We start from the raw sequence: 18,932 nt of genomic DNA on the forward strand, positions 1-18,932 counted from the left end.
GGCAGCTAAGTCCACACTACCTTGCGGTGGTTCTTGGTGAAGGCCGGAAGGCCGTTAGACTCCGCGCCCTAGGTAAGCCTGTGCTAATACTGACTAAGGCATCAAAATCGTAACAATTACGGTGCGGTAATTGTGTATGATATGTTTTAGTTTGTACCCTGCAGACTTCTTTTGACTTAGAGATTCAGTGAAACATGCAAATTGCACTGCAATATACACACACACATACATACTTACAAACACACACACACACACACATCTACACAATTCTTAGAACTCAAGGTTGTTTGAATCAAGGGCTTTTCGACAATTTTCCCATCTTTTTGTGCAGTTTGTGATCATGTCTGTGTATAATATAATATACTATAATATAATATATCACTAAATGGATCAATAATTTACTTTTTTTACTTCTGTATTTTGGAACCTTCTGGATTAGAAATCTCACACCAGCAGCTGGAGTTGCATATTCCTCTCGTTCTTTAATTTTCTTTTAAATTTACTATACACACTGTAGACTGTCCAGATATGTCTGTGTGCATTTGATTCAGCAATACAACACACTCGGTCAAGTCATGACGCTAGTACATTCTGGCCAAACAAGACCAAGCATAGTCAAATACACCTTTACACGTTACACTACGAACTAAGAGTTTTACCAATAGTTAAGCCCCTATGACAAATAATACATTGAAGTTTACAAAGGACATTTAATAAAATCATTCAGCTAACAGACTATAATGTACCGTCTATTATTGCTATATGGCCATGGAAGTTACATTATGTATCGTTGGAGTTCTAGAATAGAAGCCTCGCAGTTCCGTCCCATTCCAGAAGGGCAGATGTGCCTTACAGACGGGCTCGTCAAGCTCCCAAGCTTCAGTTAACATTGGCTGAATTTGATGGATTACCAGCATCTACAAGCTGTACACTCATTCCTCACTAAGCTTATCAATAATGGAATCCATTGTGATATCAATTGGTTTCGCAACATTCTATTGTGGCTTTGTGCATGTCCAAAGATACTATGCTTTGCATGCCAATACTGCCTCTTAGCTCTGGTCGGCCCCACATTATAAATAAATATCAGCAATGCGGCTTAGTGGTTAGCACTTCTGCCTCACAGCACTGGGGTCATGAGTTTGATTCCCGACCATGGCCTTATCTGTGTGGAGTTTGTATGCTGTCCCCGTGTTTGTGTGGGTTTTCTCTGGGTGCTCAGGTTTCCTCCCACATTCCAAAGACATACTGGTAGGTTAATTGGCTGCTATCAAAATTGACCCTAGTCTCTCTTCTCTCTATGTCTGTCTGTGTCTGTGTTAGGGGATTTAGACTCTAAGCTCCAATGCTGCAGGGACGAATGTGACAGATTTCTCTGTACTGCGCTGCAGAATCAGTGGCGCTATATAAATAAATGGTGATGATAATGATGATCATATTTTTTTTTTTACAATAATCAATACAGATTTAGTTCGGTGCTTAAATCAAGCCTCTCTTGCAACAAAAAATAAAATAAACTCATCAGAAACCTAGAAAAAGGGCAAATATATAAATAGCTGATGATGAGGATGACGACATTGATCAGAAAAATAAACCTTTCACAACACAACCCAGAAATACTTGGTTGAAACTACAAACAACACACTTTGTTGTTGTTCAATGACCAGTAGCACAAGAGGACTCTGCCTAGCAGTCCATAATTCTACTCGGCCTTCTCTTATGAAAGTAGACTCCTTTATTTCAATGGAAAACAGGTTTGTATGTCCAGAAAGGATGTAATGTCACACTGGTATACTCACGAGGCAGAAGACCATGATCCACCAGATGTTGTCGGTTTCTTCGCTGCTGAAGTCGTAACTGTAAAACTATTAGAAGAAGAATGTGAATGAGGACTTCCCCCGTTCAGTTGTCTCCAACGGAGAAGAAGGATCTGCTACAACATAAGAAGTGGCGGCATGCACTTTCTTCTACAATTGTTGCCTCTCGTCAACATTCTAAGGTTAGATGTCACATGTCTGGTTGTTAACGGAGTTAATGATGAGGAATAACTTCATGCAGAACAAATCACGATTATTGGTCCACACCAGGCTGGACAATGGTAAGGTTAGAACTTTAGTGGTTTAAGCACAGATGCTAGTAGGAAATGTATTTTCACTGTGCATTGGCGCTAATAACACTCCATGTTGTTGCGTTATGTTCCTCTAATAATATATGGCTTGCTGTCTACATTCCAAAACCCTCTTCTGTCCATTCGTAGACTGAACTAAGAATTTTTAAGTCACCGTGTTAACATTTAATGTTTTTCAAAACCTTCACAAACTAGATCGGCCAGAAGGATGATACATATGTTATTTTATAAAGATAGGTCAAAAATAAAGAAAGACAATTCTGCATACAAGATTAGGCAAACTACAGCTTAATATGCACCACCAGAAACTAGAATTGACTAAAATATGTAGGGCGTGTTCAATGACTAAACCTAAAAGCCATAAAAAAAAAACATTTTTCGGTAGACAAGAGTCTATCCATGCAGATCTCTACAAGAGAGCACACATCTCTTGAAGGAAAGCGGAATAAAGCTGGGTACTACAGAAATTACGACCAACTCTTTATGCCGAGCGATTTTACATGCGATCGATGTTCCGATCGCTCGGTCCATGGACTGCATACACACTAGCCTTGTTTAGGACGATAAAGGGAAGAGCGGACGTCCCTTTAGCAACTTTTTACAGCCATGTTGTCGTGAGCAATTACTGTAATTTCGTACTCAATGTTGTGGATCGGTCGGAAGTTAATACACACTACACAGCAGAAACGAGATTGGAACGAAAATAATCAACGGTACAACCAACCAAATGAGGCGACAATCGTTCATTTGGGCAGACTTTCGAACATCGTGTCATTGCACACACTGACCCGACTTTTGAACGTGCGGTCGTATGTCGGCTGTTTGAGCCGATTATTGGACGAAAACAGTGTAGTGTGTACCCAGCTTTAGAAATGTGGGTCAATTTGTAAATCTCCTCTGACAAAAGGACTACTGTTCCACTGTCCATAATATATACACACACACACATTATAATTATATATATATATATATATATATATATATATATATATATATATATACACACACACACACACACACACATATATATATATTCTTCATCTATGTAGAGAGGAGTGAAATGTTGATGTCTCATGGAATGTTATCTTATTCCACAGTGGAAGCATGAAATTTGCAGCATTTTTCCAGCTGAATTTGTTTATAAGTGTTTTGAGTGGAAATCCCCACATTTTTGGGTCTGTAAAGTTATCTTCTAGACTATGCCCCAACCACACTACGGCTGCACGACGGACATGGTCATCCCGGCTCGATGCCTACAGTACATGATGCAGAATTTTAATACACCGTTTGGCAAAGCGAATATTGCGCTGCCAGAACGTAACACCTCTGAGGAACGGCCTATTCCACCCGAATATATTTAAACATATATATATTTTTTTAAAGTAACATGAGCGCAACTAATGATATGTTCAGATGACACGACCACTTCCTGTTGGTCTCAGAAAGTGGATATTGTAATGGGAGACGTGACGCTTATAGTTACCAGAAATAAACACTTTAAGTTCTTTATAACCACGACGTTAAGAGCATAAAGTAATTTTTGGCCATTTAACATCCAACGGTGAACCAAAATAGTCATTGGTTGAGACGTGCTATCCGTGGAGCGGTGGTCGGTTGACGTGACTCAGAAGCCACAGGACAGGTAGGCACGTGCCCAGCAGACATATCAGTTTCAAAGCTTTCCTTTGCCTTCTGTGCCTGGAAGGAACCGTTCTTCAAATCTAACTAGAAACAGATGGAAAGAAAGTGGTGACAGCTGCAGGAACTGTAAGCTGGATGTACAAGAAGTCATGTATTATAAATAATAGATGTAGCTGTAACGGCCAGCACGCTGCTCTGCAGAGGGGGAAGGGGGTGCAAAACACATTTATGTAGGAAAGAAAGATTTCTTTCAACAAGTCCATACTGGCGATTATATATATATATATATATATGTGAAGCGAGTTCTGTAGCGAGTTCAGTTGTGGAAATCGATTGACAGATTTTGTCCAGCAGAAATGTATTAACTGCAGTGTCAGCCTCTATTTCCCGTGATAAGTTATCAAAGAGTTGCGTTCCGCCTCAGGCCAAGTGCAGATGTTTAGTTTAGAAATGCTGGTTGTCGCCTTTATCGTACATGTATAAGATGCAGAGGAGATTTCCTACAGTCGAACTAATATATTTACCAATGGTGTCTGGTGACCATCTGTCCTACCATTAAAAAAATTAAAAGAAGGAAGGAAAGAAGAAAAGAAGAAAAGAAGAAAAGAAGTTCTAAATAATAATTGCATAAAGCAATTTGCTCTTCATCAGATAACAAGTAAATACGACCGGAGTATTTTAATCTTTACTCTAAAACACCCTATTGGACAGTATTAGTTGGCATTGCAGAATAGACTTCTGGGTAATGCTATTTACATGGCAGCCCTGTGTCAAAGTTTGGACAGCTGGATTTTTTTAATTTATTTTTCTTTTTAAAAACAATATAGCATTTTCTTTCTTTCATTGTCTAACTTGCACTAGACAGATTAAAGCGAATTATCGGTAGGTTGTTGTGTTTCACTCTTTTTTCATTTTGCTACAAGGTTTGAATAGCTTGCAATTGAAAAAAAGATACATTTCAGATGCAATATAGCATAATAATAATAATAATAATAATAATAATAATAATAATAAAAAAAAAAAAAGTATTCCATCATGAAAATTTAATTATTTTGGAATTTTGGGGAATCAAATGGATACTTAGATAATTAAAAACTTTTAAAGTAAAGTAAAATCATTAATTTTAGCCTTTGTAGAGAGCTATCACATTCCAGTGCGCTATGAATTCAGGGTAATAAAACAATTGTACATTGATAATCTTACAGTATATTGATAATCTGAAACTAAAAAGGTAGGATTTTCCTGATCACCAGAGTATTCAATCTAGTCGAAAATTAGGGAAACGATATGGAAGGTAGAAGTTTGTGACTTGAGCCATAGTCCAGCAATTTATAAACGAATATGGGTCTGAATTGTCAAGTGACCACCCAACCCCCAACTGAATTCCCAAACAATTGGGTTAAATGTTATACTCCACTCGAGTAGGTGTCCTCTACACTATTGCAAGCCTGCAGGATAGCACCAGACATTTGTCTCTGGACTGACTATCCGACATCTCCCTTTCAATCATTGCTGGGACGGTCGTTTCAGAAAAAAACACAGTGACTATCCTAGCTTAGGGGTAGTGATGGGGGACGTGGGTACGGTTTTATATTCACTTTGGTGGTGTTGTCCTGTAGTTAATGGACAAATCTACAAATCATTCAAAATCTACGACTGTTCATTTAGTTAGATCTATAAACTTTTCCATCGTGCATTGATAGATGATTGATTCCTGTTGATTGATGGTTTTATCCCTTTGGATAAACTAATCTTACCCCAAACAAAAAGTCCCATTGATTTTTCACCCAAAATTAAGTGATTATCTTTTTGTTTTTTTTGTCAACTGAGTTTTATGCGTTTGGGTTTAAAGATCTTAGGGAAACTTGACCAAGGAAAAATTGAGAATTGTTCAAAGTAGACTTATAATAATAATAATAAAAAAAGACAAGCAAGGAAGAAAGAAGGATAATTATACGCCCCTTAAAACCCATAAACATGCATTTTCGATCTCATAAAGAGCTTCAAAAGGGAGACACAGAGACGTCCTAGGCAACGGTTAACATTGGTCTATCTGGAAAATATGTGATGGACTTCTAGATTATCAACAGTCATCAGCTGCCAAGGATGTAGCCGGGATGACGACATGGAGAGATACGACGCCCTATCAGGTCTCTCTCACCATGTTTAGATTATTTTCATGCAAGATAGAAGTTTATTTACATCAGTAGATCAATTATAATCTCTCGGACTGTGATGGGATAGCGTAAACATTATTCTTAAGTGCAGCTTGTGTCAGCGTGACCCAGTTATGGCTATATTTATATAGTGGCATACAGGTCGGATGATATTGCAGTCATGGATTTGGAATGCGACAATAGATAAGACTCCCTCGGCCTACCGAGCCTGACATTATCCTAGGTGCCGAAACTCCAGGCCTGTTTAATCCACACTTGTTCTTTTGTATACATTTGATAAGGCAGATTGTTTGCACAAGTAAATTTTGTGGTTGTAGCTATTTTTTTTCTCTCCTGTTGCACATAAGCATACCCATGCTTTGTTTTTAAACAGGAATAAATACTTCATCCCTGAAAAGAAAAATCACTAGTAACATTAAAGATATTCTCTGCGCGGCAGCCTTTACTATGGGAACATTTATTTTTTTGGGGGTAGCCGTTTCTTATTTAAAACCTGCCACATTTAAACTCTCATTTCATAGATGGACAGACATTGACCAGCATGTAAAAAAAAAAAAAAAAAACCTAAAAACGAAATAGGACCTGTATTTTATAGCCATAGTAAAGTATTTGTAAGTACAAAGTAAATAGAAGGACAATATAGGAAGGATGACCTTTTCATTCACAAAAAAAATGTAACCAGTAGCTTGGATGAATCAAGAAATTGTGTGTAAAATGACATTTTAAAATAAAAACTAAACACTAATTTATTTCATAAAGGAAAAATGCATCTTATTTAGCAGACTAGTTCGTATTAGTTCAACTGTTAAGCTCCCAGTTGCAACTTGCATTAGACTGGGGACATTATTGTTCAAGGGTGATGTGAAATTTAAATTTTGTACAAAGGAGACATGTCAAAGCTCAGCTGCGGGCCAGCAGGGCTACGCTCGGCCGCGGGCCAGCAGGGTTACGCTCGGCCGCGGGCCAGCAGGGCTACGCTCGGCCGCGGGCCAGCAGGGCTACGCTCGGCCGCGGGCCAGCAGGGCTAAGCTACCGTTGCTTTAGACAACATCCAGGGTGGGCTGAGCTCTAGAGCTTGCTAGCTTACCCAGTACAGCGAGCAGTACTGAAACACCAAACAACCCCTGTGCATGCTTAGATGAGCAGAGAGTGTGGTCCCTGGCGATTACATGTTACACCCCAGCACCCGGGGATAAATTGCTGATAACAAAAAAAGAACAGTATTGGGCTACTTCAATCATCTGTACCAGTGTTTCCCAAACCCAGTCCTCAGGGGCCCCTAACAGTGCAGGTTTTCCAGATCACAAGTGAAATAATTATACCCCCTGTAGAGCTGTAAAAATGTGTCAGTCAGTAATGATTACACCTGTGCTCCAGCAAGGAGATCTGGGAAACATGGACTGTTAGGGGGACCTGAGGACCGGGTTTGGGAAACACTAATCTAAATAATTTTAAATAAAACCTGTTTTTTTTTATGCTCTTTGAGTAATCAGTTAAAAGGACAAATTTAAAATAGTACTCTGGATGTCGGGGGGTGGTGGTGGGGGGTGACGGAAGTGATGAAGGTGGGCTGAACCTCATGTGGGCGACAGGAGAGTGTCTGCACGTACCCATTGGAAGTCATTTAGTTATATTAAAATGAAATGCATTCATTATTTATAAACTCAACTGAAAGTAGCTGCCTCGTGATCAACTGTTTAGCCTATTATTAATATTAAGTACAACATACTGTACACAAATGTCTCAATATAATAGTAAAATAATGAATTTGGGACGGTGGGTAATCGATTTGTCCCTTTATATAATAAAGGTGGTTGAGAACTTTTAACCATTTCATGAAGAGATAAGTTCGTATTTATTCCTCGGGTTTTGGCTAAAAGACAACAACTCTGGTTGTGCTTGAACGATCTGGCAGCAAGTAAGCGAGTACACAAGCAACGCACCCTGCCCATTGGCAGCATGAATAATTTATTTATTACCATAAATTATCGGTATAGAGAATATTTATCATTCACATATGTCCCTGCCCCTTTGGAGCTTACAATCTAAATTCCCCATTCCTCATTGTATTCTGGTCATTATTTAGCTACTGCAGCTACATAATCACATCAAGTGACGTCTGAGCCGTAGACAGATGAACAGCCCGGATTATTTTAACTGGTAATATTGCGTGAAATTTGGTGCATGGAGTAGAGATGAACGATAGATTAGTAAATTACCATTTGGCAAGAAAACCTTTTTGAAAAAATGGGCTTAATTAATGAAGAAATAAAAGCACACTTACATATGGTTTCTATTGTACAAAGCTGAGGATTACTAGAGGATTGGGAGATTTTACAGAATACAAGATGTGTGTGTGTGTATTTTCTAGAGTTACTCCCTAAGACATGGGCAAGCCGAGGGGGGTTTCCTAGTTTCCGGAAACCCCCTGCAAGCCTGGGGCACTGTATAATTGAGGTGGCTGGACCCTGCCCCCGCTTCACACGGCTCTGCTTGAAATGGGAGAGCTGCGTGCACCTAATAGTAGTGCACGTAGCATTGTCCATGTATATTATAGGAATAGGAAGAGCTGGAGAGCAGCCAAGCACTGTCTAATATTATGGCAACGCCCCCATACATGCTGGTCACGCCCACTGGCGGCGTGGTGTGGAAACCCCCCTCTACAAATCCTGCGTTTACCCCTGTAAGAGTAGAGCGTAGATTCAGTTACCCAATTCCCATAGCCATTACTCCCAACATTACAGTACTGACTATCAGGACAAAAGAAGCCACACCCCTTATCTAAGCCACACCTCAATTCATCTGACCCTGCCGCCATATCAAAGGGGCAATGACCACATTATCAGCAGAAAAAAAGGGGGGGGGGTTCGTTGACTGGTATTAAATGGACCTTACAATCCAACAATCGCTGTTTCAGAGAAATGAAATACGCATCTGGCACAACACAATATGCCTGTATGTATAGCATTTGGGACATTGAGTTTTAATTAAATTCTGCACAAAAGATAACACAAAATTCCAATTTAAAAAAAAAAAAAAAAGTTTAAGCTCAAATCTGAACAATATGTATAAAATACGTCTTGGAAGCATGAGAGTTATCACACAGGACCAGATTGGGAAAAAAGAAAGAAAAATCGTTTTTTTGCCACCTTGTGGCCATATTTGGTGCAGACATGTAGCAATTAAGTGGATCATCTGCACCCCAAATAGTACCGCATGATCAAAATGTCTTTCAATTACAATCGTTGGCTTCTACTCCATAGAACATTTGCAGTTTGCACACAAAAAGAAAACACACAAAAACAAAACACACACACAAAAAAAAGAAGTCAAAGTTGCACATGTTTTGGCCCAGGCAGCTTTTTAAAGGGAAAACTATGTGTACAGTGTGTTTTCTTACAATAAACACTCACTACGGTGTTAAAAAGCAGCAATTCTCATCTGTTTAAGTAACAGCATTTCATCACAGAACAGAGTGTGCAAATCACATGGGTCTCTTATTGTGTCTGCTTTTAAAATTTTGTTACATGCCGGCCACTGGGAGAGGTTGAAGAAAGGGGGAGAAGTCGGTGGCCATAGAGTAGGGCATGTTATTGGTTGGGGACTGCTGCTAAGTCACAGGGTTCTTGTTCTCCCAGAATCCTTCACTTCTCGCCTCTCCTGGGTCATTGTGAAAACCAGCCGTCAACATTTAAGGGGTTTGTGTACAGCCCCTTTAAATCCATCCAACTCATATAACCCTCTTCTGGTCACAGACTAGCCCATTCTTTCTTTCCCGCTACAAATGTATAAACACACTAGGGGCTAGATTTACTAAGCTGCGGGTTTGAAAAAGTGGGGATGTTGCCTATAGCAACCAATCAGATTCTAGCTGTCATTTTGTAGAAGGTACTAAATAAATGAAAGCTAGAATCTGATTGGTTGCTATAAGCAACATCCCCACTTTTCCAAACCCGCAGCTTAGTAAATCTAGCCCTAGGAACGGAGCTACCATTAGATCAAACCCATTTACAAACCCAAGCCAGCGAGCACAGCTCTAGAGAATCCAGCGATCATCCCAAAAAGTAAATTGTAGATGACAAGATATTTGCAATGTAGAAATGCTGGCATGTACTCTGCGGTGCCACATCACACCTCTGACAAGTTGTCTCTCCCACAGAGGCCTCGGAGGTTTATGCAAAGCAAAAAAACAAACTAAGTGAAGATAGATCTCTGGACCCTGCTCTGTCCAATTACCAGTTCCACCCTTGGACCAGACACCGTGCAAGATTAGTACCAACTCCTTACTTTATAGATTCTACAAAGTGCTTCTTACATCAAACCATTAATTTATCCCGTCATTTGACACCGGACAGACATCCGTCAACCTCTACTAAAAATGGAATACAATAAAAAGGACCATATAAAATATTGTAATGAAAGCTACAACTATTATATTATAATAGGACTTCTTTATAATGATTTAATATTCTAATAGAATAAAAATATTAGACCACCGTTTAAACTCTGCAGAATAAGCTCAACGTGCGCCTGCAATCCTGAGATCATACGTACAAATGATTAAATAAGAAATGATTTATCCATAACGCTAATTTAAGGTTTATTGTGGGACTACTGTAACGAGAGCTCCTTCAACATTTATGGTTTATGTTTGTTAATATAAATTTAACCATCGGCCCTGCAGTTCAGCCCCCCCCCCCCCTTCTTCACCATCAGTATTTACAGAGAAAGTGTTTTCAAACAGGACACAGCTGGTGTGTATACACAAGTTACACCGCAGCCCCCCCGGGCTGCCGGAAGGGTTAATGGGTCGCACCACATTATTCTAGTCACTGGAGACTCTCTTCCTGACAGGCAACCAATAGCGGCCTATTAGCGACGCACAGAGCCTGCAGATTTCCAGCCAGCCTTTCGTGGAGCAAGTTAGCTGTTGGGCAATAAGTTCAGTTCATGTAGCAACAAACATAGATCATCGTTCACATCAGCTGAGGGGCCGGTGTCGTAACTGTTCTCATTGGAACGCAACCGTAACGGTGGATGTTACAGGTCAGAACAAACTAATGCAAAACAGTTTCTTCATGATCAAATAGGACCACGATCATTCCTTAGTTTATCGTTTAATAATCTATACAAGCATCTGGGAGAAAAACACACATAGCTGTGCTTTGCACACAACAAGATGCATAATTTACTTAAAGTGAACAGTGCACCCCAAAGTACAAAGCTCTTTATTTATTAGGGCAACTCTGATCCTACTAACAAACCCTAAAGGGGTATATTTACTAAACTGCGGGTTTAAAAAAGTGGAGATGTTGCCTATAGCAACCAATCAGATTCTAGCTGTCATTTATTTAGTATTTTATACAAAATGACAGCTAGAATCTGATTGGTTGCTATAGGCAACATCTCCACTTTTTCAAAAGCGCAGTTTAGTAAATATACCCCTAAGTCCGCTTTCTATTTTTGCTGGTAACCCTGGTATGTGAAAATAATTCACTTGAGCAAGCAACGCAGGAAGCAAAAACAGTTTGCTTTCCAAAGGCAATACCCACAATATACTTTACAATGACTAGTTATTAAATAAGAGCAGTGTTTACGTACTTTATGTAGGTATGTGGGGGCCTATTGTAATCATTTATTTTCCAGCAATGGCTGCTTGGAACAGACTTATTGGTGGGACCATCATGTAATCAGTCTTTGAGCTTTCACAACACCAAAAAAGTCAACCTGCCAGAGAGACGGCAAATCTACTTATCCAGGACATAGGGGGGGCAGGTTCCGGAGAACTGAATTTCTAACATAGGTTTAACAAGGCAAGAAGTGGAATGTGACACTTTAAAATCAGGACGTGTTCTCCAGCGGTGGCCGGTGAGGGTTCATTATCTAGTAGGAAGTCATGAGAGGTGTGGAATGTTCACTAGATACTGTGCAACCATTCTGATGGATTCACAGGGATACTTTGACATTCTCGTCATTAAAAAGATAAACGTCAGAACTTTGAAAACTGTAAAGATCGGGGGGGAAAAAGGCGTATAGATGTACAACAGATTCAGAACCAATTGTAGTTGTAGTTCCCCAATATATGGGATGGACCAGTAACAGTTCAGTTATTTTATATAGAATTATGCTCTGCACACGAAGCACGAGGGACATCAGCCCCCAGTAACCATCATTCATTTCAGTGATCTAACGCACCACTTTATGTGTCAGCTAGAAAGGCTTTCATAGAACTCTATGAGGTGCTATAGACAGAGTTTATAGTACCAAGAGTCATCTCTTGGATTCTGAATATTAAGTTAAATGTATACATGGCACTGTTCTACCTAAAACTATAGGCAAGTGCTTGGGGACAGGGTGGGGGGGATTACAGGTGTCTACAGCCCCCTATCAAATACACTCTACAAATACAAAAGCAGGCCATTAGGCTCCTAATTGAGATGCACTTTGCTTTGTCCCAGAATTGGGTTTTTTGGGTTCCCCAGATTGTCAGATATCTAATACACCCAAGTATTAATAATGATGGTGTTGGATGGGGTTGTTGATGCATAAAACAATTTCAATTTATAATGTCCAATTGTGACCTTCTCAAGCCTTTTATCTAGTAAGGTAAGCAGCACTGTGAACCTCAGACCGGTGTTTATATTGTGTGGGGAGTCCTATAATGGTATCACTACTTCAGTAGAAGTTATATAAAAACAACAGCATCATAAATCAACATCCAGAAGCAATGGGCAAAACAGTCTTACCGGCAGTGTATTAGAATGAGTATAAGAGATATAAGGTATAGTGCAAAATATTCAGCCAGTATACAAGTCATAGTTACTGTTAACAACCATATGGTTTACAATTTAATTTAATGAGACAAATGGTACCATCCGGTCACCCTTAAAGCAAGGTGGGTGTGACGGTTTATGCTTCAATAACCCTACGCCTCCTGTCTACCTCTACGCTAGTGGAGGGTTAAGCACCTACAGTGCAATCTACGCGCTGTACATCCCGCTAAAAGATCTGTATGTTGTTGTGTAACAGGACGTTACTTAGTATGATAACAAATGAGATCACTCATCGCTGTTTATTCAGGTATTATTTGCCAGCATTTATACTTCTTTAGTGCCAATTGTATTACCGGTTACAAGCAAAGTCAAAATTTTACGAAGTGCATTTAAAAAAATATATTGCTTCTGACTCATTACAAATAAAGAACTTGGATATAGAAAGTATATCATTTCTAAACAAGCAACGTTTTGAAAAATTTTAAATGGGAGGCAATAAAAATTTGCCGTCTTTTGGTTAATGTGAAACCCTCACCGATCTGGGAGAGGTTGGGGAGAACGGAGCCTGAAAGACCGATGTAACTGAAGTATTGGTTCTTTAAAAGGGATGTAACGAGCATAGGCTTTTGTCATCTAGAGAGAATTCCGTTTGTACTTCTCTACACAATATGCACCGTATACATCTCCTTCGTCACTGTGAGCAGGGCCTTCAATGAATGACTTAATAAGATCAGAAATAACTCAGGGCTTGCAGAGAAGGACGTATTGCAAAAATTTGCTCAGGTCGTCATCCAAACCGAACACAACAGGCGTGATGCCGAATTATGAGCAAATAAAATAAAGGGAGCAAATTTGCACCATGGCAAAACCATGTTGCTTTGGAGGGGGAGGTCAACTTAATATGTGAGGACAGATTTAAAAGTTGGGATAGGGCATTTCCTAGATCAACTTTACATTTCAGTGTAAAAATAAAGCTATCAAGTACTTGTGCGCTGCATGAAAAAGCAGCCAGTTATTTTCCTTGTATGCCAAAAAATAAATTAATTTGCAGCCCTTGTATTGTAACATGTCACAGCAGCAAGTGTACTCCTCTTTGGAATATGCTCTTGTGAATGAGCCCCAGATTTATTTTGGAATGTAAACATGCTTTTTTTGTTCAAACAGAGGACTGATGGTCTAATTAAAAAGGACACACACCAGTCTTGTTCCTCCGTACATCAGCTTAGTTAAGATGATACATAAAAAAAATATATCAATGACCACATTGGATAATGGCGAAAACCGCAAGCTGAACAAGAACAGTCCTGCGAGCCCCCTTGTACCTGACAAACGTACTTGCTGCCCAAAACATAAACCTTACATGAAAGGAAGGGTTAAAAAAACAACAACACTTAACCATTTACTAAATGCAATCAGAAAATTAAAGCTCTAAAATTATATTCCACTAATCAATATGACGAGAAGATCCTAGTTTTTAACTGTTCCATTTTCCAAGCACTCTGCATAGCGGAACAAGGCAGGACGACTGCTTGATGGATCGATTATGGAAAGAAGTTCTACAAGCTGCAGCTATGCTCTGTTCACCCTTCATTGGATAAAGTAGGTGCCTGAACAGTCCTTGCAATCCTCATGGGGATCAACAATTCCATTTTAAAGTTTTGATTGATCTGTTCCATTCAACAACAGTAGAATGGAACACAGCTCAAGTGAAGGGGTCATGCGTGCTTGTAACCTTAGAATAATTAGGTAACAAAAATAAAGACTTAAGTAATACAAAAAATATAACCCTAGTAAGAATATTTAGTGCCTGAAATGTTTTTTTCCAGTAAGGTGATAACTTTACAACACAAGAAGTCCCTTAGGAAATCTTTGTCAAGCCCATTAAATTATATACCTCTCTTTCAATCAAATTAAATCAGATGACAAACATAGTTCTATATTATTATTTTTGTTTTACAAAGTTATTATTTTTGTTTGAATTGTTAGCATTTATACTTTGGTTGAAATATTTTAAATATCCACCCATGCAGAAATATGACAGCTAACTGTGCAGCGTTGCTAACTGCAGTCATTTCTGATTTATTCCACAAGAGGGCAGTGTTGTTTTAGAGTAAACTCTTAGCCAATGCATTACAGTACAGTGCATAATCCCGGTGTTCATTACATCATTTATCTTGCAGACTAGGTACAACTGACATTGACAAGTAGCATGTGACAGGAAACAGTGTCCCCTTATCCAAGTGTCACCTTAATGTTTGTCACTGGACAGAGGCACAGGCTCCAAACTCTGGTACATGATAAGGAACTGGGTGACCTGTTTTTACTCACAAAACATTCCTCAAGTAAAAAAAAAAAGCTTAAAACAACCTGTTCTTCTGGATACCATGTATTACATTTATATACCGTTTGTAGAAGTATAAAGTGTGGTCATAGTGTTGCGTAAGTAAACATACTCTGTTTACGGTGTCCAAAGCCCCTTAGCATTCAAATCAACAATGTCTCCGGTAACGCAAACACACAATATGCGCCATTTACAAATAAATTACAATTGGTGGACACCGACTTGGGCCAGTGTCCTTTAATCCACCTTATTCTATACCCCAATGTGAACTGATTGCAGGTACAAAATGTACACAAATTTGTATTTGTCAGTGTTCTGAAATAGAACGCGCTGTAGACAAGAAAACTGTACGGTTCACTCGCTGACGGCTAAAATGGCATTATTTGCTGGTAAACAATAAAAAAATATATATTATTTGTTAAAATATTTCAAAACTGGCTGGTAAATTGCACACTTCAAAACAAACACATGTTATGATTCAAATGTGAGTTTGTTATTAAATTAGGTATTTTTTTCACAACACAGCTACAATGTTTAGGCATTAGAAGGGAACGTGTACAATGTAGAATTCGACGGACACCTGTTTACAGTCAGTATAGATTTCCATGCATTGGTTCAAACTTTAATAGCCCACGGCAATTTGTACAGTAGATTGTTAAGGGTTAATGCCCAAGGTCATGTTTAATCTTAACCCAGTGTATTTCGGTATTCTGGGTTACGACAATGTTTGACATGCGGTAGTCATCGGAAAAGCAAAATTAACACAACAAAACATAAAGAGAAAAGTTTCACCGAACCACAGTAGATTACAAAATATTATCCTAGAATATAAACAGTGCATACATAAATAAAAAAAGCAGATCTTCATCTCACTACAGATCATATAATCAGTGCATACAGAAAATCATCATGAGAGATGTAACGAGTTCTTTGACATGTGTACCACATTTAAATTAGCTTTCATTACAATGTGAAAAAAATGAATACACAAAACGCACTAAAATATCAGATCTACTAAGTGGACTGAACCTCAAAAATATATTGTTTAGCATTCAAGTTAAAGTGTGGCAAAATTACAGCACATCGTTTTTTTTGGTCCTAGAAGTGGGATTTTTGTGTGGCCATCCCGGTTCATGATGTACAGTATGTGTATACATGTGTCTATGCCTTTATGGAGACAGATGTCTTTACGCTGAAGCTGTTTGCAAACTCTCCAAACACAACTTTTTCCATTTAAAAGGCTTAACAAAGTTGTGGTAGGAAGTGGCTTGCTCCTCCGGATAATGCTGATTTAAATAGCACGCAAACAGCCAAGAGAGAGCTGCTGGAGGGTAAATTCAGCATCTATTCAACAGCTATACAGATACTGGTCTGGTAGCTGACAGGGGGCCTAGAACTGTCAGTTCTTTCAGTACTAGAACGGAGGGAGCTGAAAAAATAAAAATAACTATTTTCAAGCTCCCTAACTTATAATAAGCCCGTACTGATATAACAAAACCACCCATGTTTCTTTTCTATGTATTTTGTATTCTATGTCTTTTATTAGTTATCAGTCTGATACACCATATATATATATTTTCCTCCCATGCGACAAGACACTGGCTGCTGCAGAACCTCTTAGAGGTCAGCCCTGTTGATTATTCTTCTTGCAGAATTAACGTAAGATGATTTACCGCAAGTCGGCGTATGCCGAATTAACGTAAGTTGCCGTGTGACAGTAAAGAGTTTCTTCAGCAGCTGTGGCAACCCAGCTTGGTGTTCTCTCTCGCCTACCCTAACTACACCAGTTTATTTTACTTTCCGCACCGTTGTCATCCACGCTGCGGACTATTTATTGCAGACGAAGGAAGATTAATAACATATTTTAAATGGACTATATTTTTGGATGCGTCATATTAAAAAAAAACATTTTAAAAAAATTAAATGACATCAATTCAAAATGATCCGGATTAGTGTCACCCCCTACCTGATCTGAACTTGCTCCGTATCAGTAAAGAATGTTCAGATCCAAGCAGAGTCATGTTGTTCCTTAAATCGCAATTCCAATGTCAAAAATGAGTCCTGAGAAACACCACCATCAGGAAAGACAGCAAAAAACCATCCAATAGCCTCCAGCCGGCTCAGCTGCTTCTAGATTAGCAGCAAAAAACTTTGAAGCTTCAGAGAATTTGGTCCCATCAAACACTGACCTTGTACAAGAGGCAAATGCTTCTCGTTCAGCTGTGCTGGATTAATTAAGTTCCATCCTTCTGGATTCTCCTCCCAGTTACTATAATCAGCATCACTCTTCCAGCTGATGTCATTGTCTAGCAGAAACATGAGTTTGATATCTGATCTTTAGCATCACCAGTAAGACCTCCAGAACAAAACTTCCGACCAATCAGCTCACAGCCTCATCTCAGTGCAGGGACAAGAGCCCTGAGACCTCACAGTGCTTTTCAGAGTTACCAGCAGCCTAACATCGGGTGGTTTGTTCACACAGCACAACATCTCTAGGCTGTGTGTGTTAATGTGCAGGGCATTTCATCAGGAGGAAATGAACCAATGTCTACCTTTTGTTGTGCTTGAGAATTGTGTCAGCTCATTTTGTTTTCTGGGGAAGGAGTTTTGTACAGAAAATAAGCAAGAAGTTTGCAGCTGTTTGGGTAGCCTGAATTTGACAGCAAAAAGAAAACCGTTGGCGGGTTTTAAGATGCATCTTGTAACGTGGTTAAAATAGTTCAAATATCCAACAGATCTTAGTTCTCAGTACCCTTAGTTACTCAGTGGTACGTTACCTGTGGATTTAAAGGTCAGCTTTGAATTCATCATTTATTTCTTAGTTATTATCTTCTTGTTGGCTACAGAATATCAATAACATATGTTTAATAAAATATAGCTGTTTCCATTTGTCTTGTGTGAAATGCTTTTGACAATGTTGAATGTTTTTACAAGCATTTCTTTATGCTTGGTGTCATTTTTCTTTACTTTTATATATTATTTTTATACATTTATCATGGGAACATTACAAGTTTCCCAAAGGAAAGTGCTGTAAGAGGGCCCTCCCCTCCCCTCCACCACAAATACACAGTAGCATTTGTGCAAGTTTTTATATGTTTGTAGGAATATGGAACATGATACAAACCTGCAGTTTGTGGCCAAGTTGTCTCCAACATGTCCAGAGTGGGCATAGCCCCACTTGTTCATAATACTGATAGGTGTAACTCCGCCCAAAACTAAGTGTGACTCCGCCTTTTAAAAGATTTAAGTTAGAAAATCAAAAGCTTACTTGCTCTCGATTCGCTGGATTTGACGTGGTCTCAAATGGTCGCAACCCTCATCTTGCCTCTCGGCCTGATGTTGATGCACCTCCCCCATGAACTTCCATTGCCCCAGAATGGGTGGAGTCACACTTCATGGGCTGTTTTAAAATAGGGATGTATGTTGTTCAGTTTTGTCTAACAAGTTGCCTCAGAGAAACTGTATTATCTGTGGGACCAGCTCCATTTACATATATTTGTCAGTGTGTTGTCAGACAATTTGAAAAAGATGTAGGCCCTGATTCATTAAGGAAAGTAATGCAAACAAAATTAGTGTAAGTAAATATTCTCCGGGACAAACCATGTTACAATGCAAGGGGTGCAAATTAGTTTATTATTTTGCACATAAGTTAAATACTGACTGTTTTTTCATGTAGCACACACATACTTCATCATATCCTCAACATTTATTTATATAGCACCAGCAGATTTCTGTAGTGCCTTACAATTGAGAACAAACAAAGTGATAAAACACAGATAGAACAGCTGTTAGACTGCCCCCCTGCCCCTCGGTCCAGCCCGCCCCTGAATGCAACATGGTTTTGCCAAGGTGCAAAGTTGGTCCTTTTATTT

The 18,932-nt window shown here is 39.1% G+C and overlaps 1 protein-coding gene and 1 long non-coding RNA gene across 4 annotated transcripts in view; one reads left to right on the plus strand and one right to left on the minus strand.

Annotated features, from left to right (window-relative positions):
• Window positions 1-17,481, minus strand: part of MYOCD (myocardin) — a 43,116-nt gene extending 25,635 nt beyond the window's left edge. The window contains exons 1-2 of one of the 3 annotated variants that reach the window (XM_075178143.1): window positions 17,027-17,481; window positions 1,800-1,865 (exon numbers count right to left, since the gene is read on the minus strand). In XM_075178143.1, coding sequence (XP_075034244.1) covers window positions 1,800-1,865; window positions 17,027-17,081 — 121 coding nt within the window. In that variant the 5' untranslated portion in view covers window positions 17,082-17,481. The remainder of the gene's footprint in view (window positions 1-1,799; window positions 1,866-17,026) is intronic. The other 2 variants (XM_075178141.1, XM_075178142.1) reach the window with 2 other exon arrangements.
• LOC142095243 (uncharacterized) overlaps window positions 8,412-18,932 on the plus strand; it is a 105,274-nt gene continuing 94,753 nt past the window's right edge. Inside the window, exon 1 of the long non-coding RNA XR_012677764.1 lies at window positions 8,412-8,486. This is a non-coding gene — a long non-coding RNA (uncharacterized LOC142095243). The remainder of the gene's footprint in view (window positions 8,487-18,932) is intronic.

The sequence above is a fragment of the Mixophyes fleayi genome, chromosome 6 (genome assembly GCF_038048845.1).
Source record: "Mixophyes fleayi isolate aMixFle1 chromosome 6, aMixFle1.hap1, whole genome shotgun sequence".
NCBI classification, from domain to species: Eukaryota; Metazoa; Chordata; class Amphibia; order Anura; family Limnodynastidae; genus Mixophyes; species Mixophyes fleayi.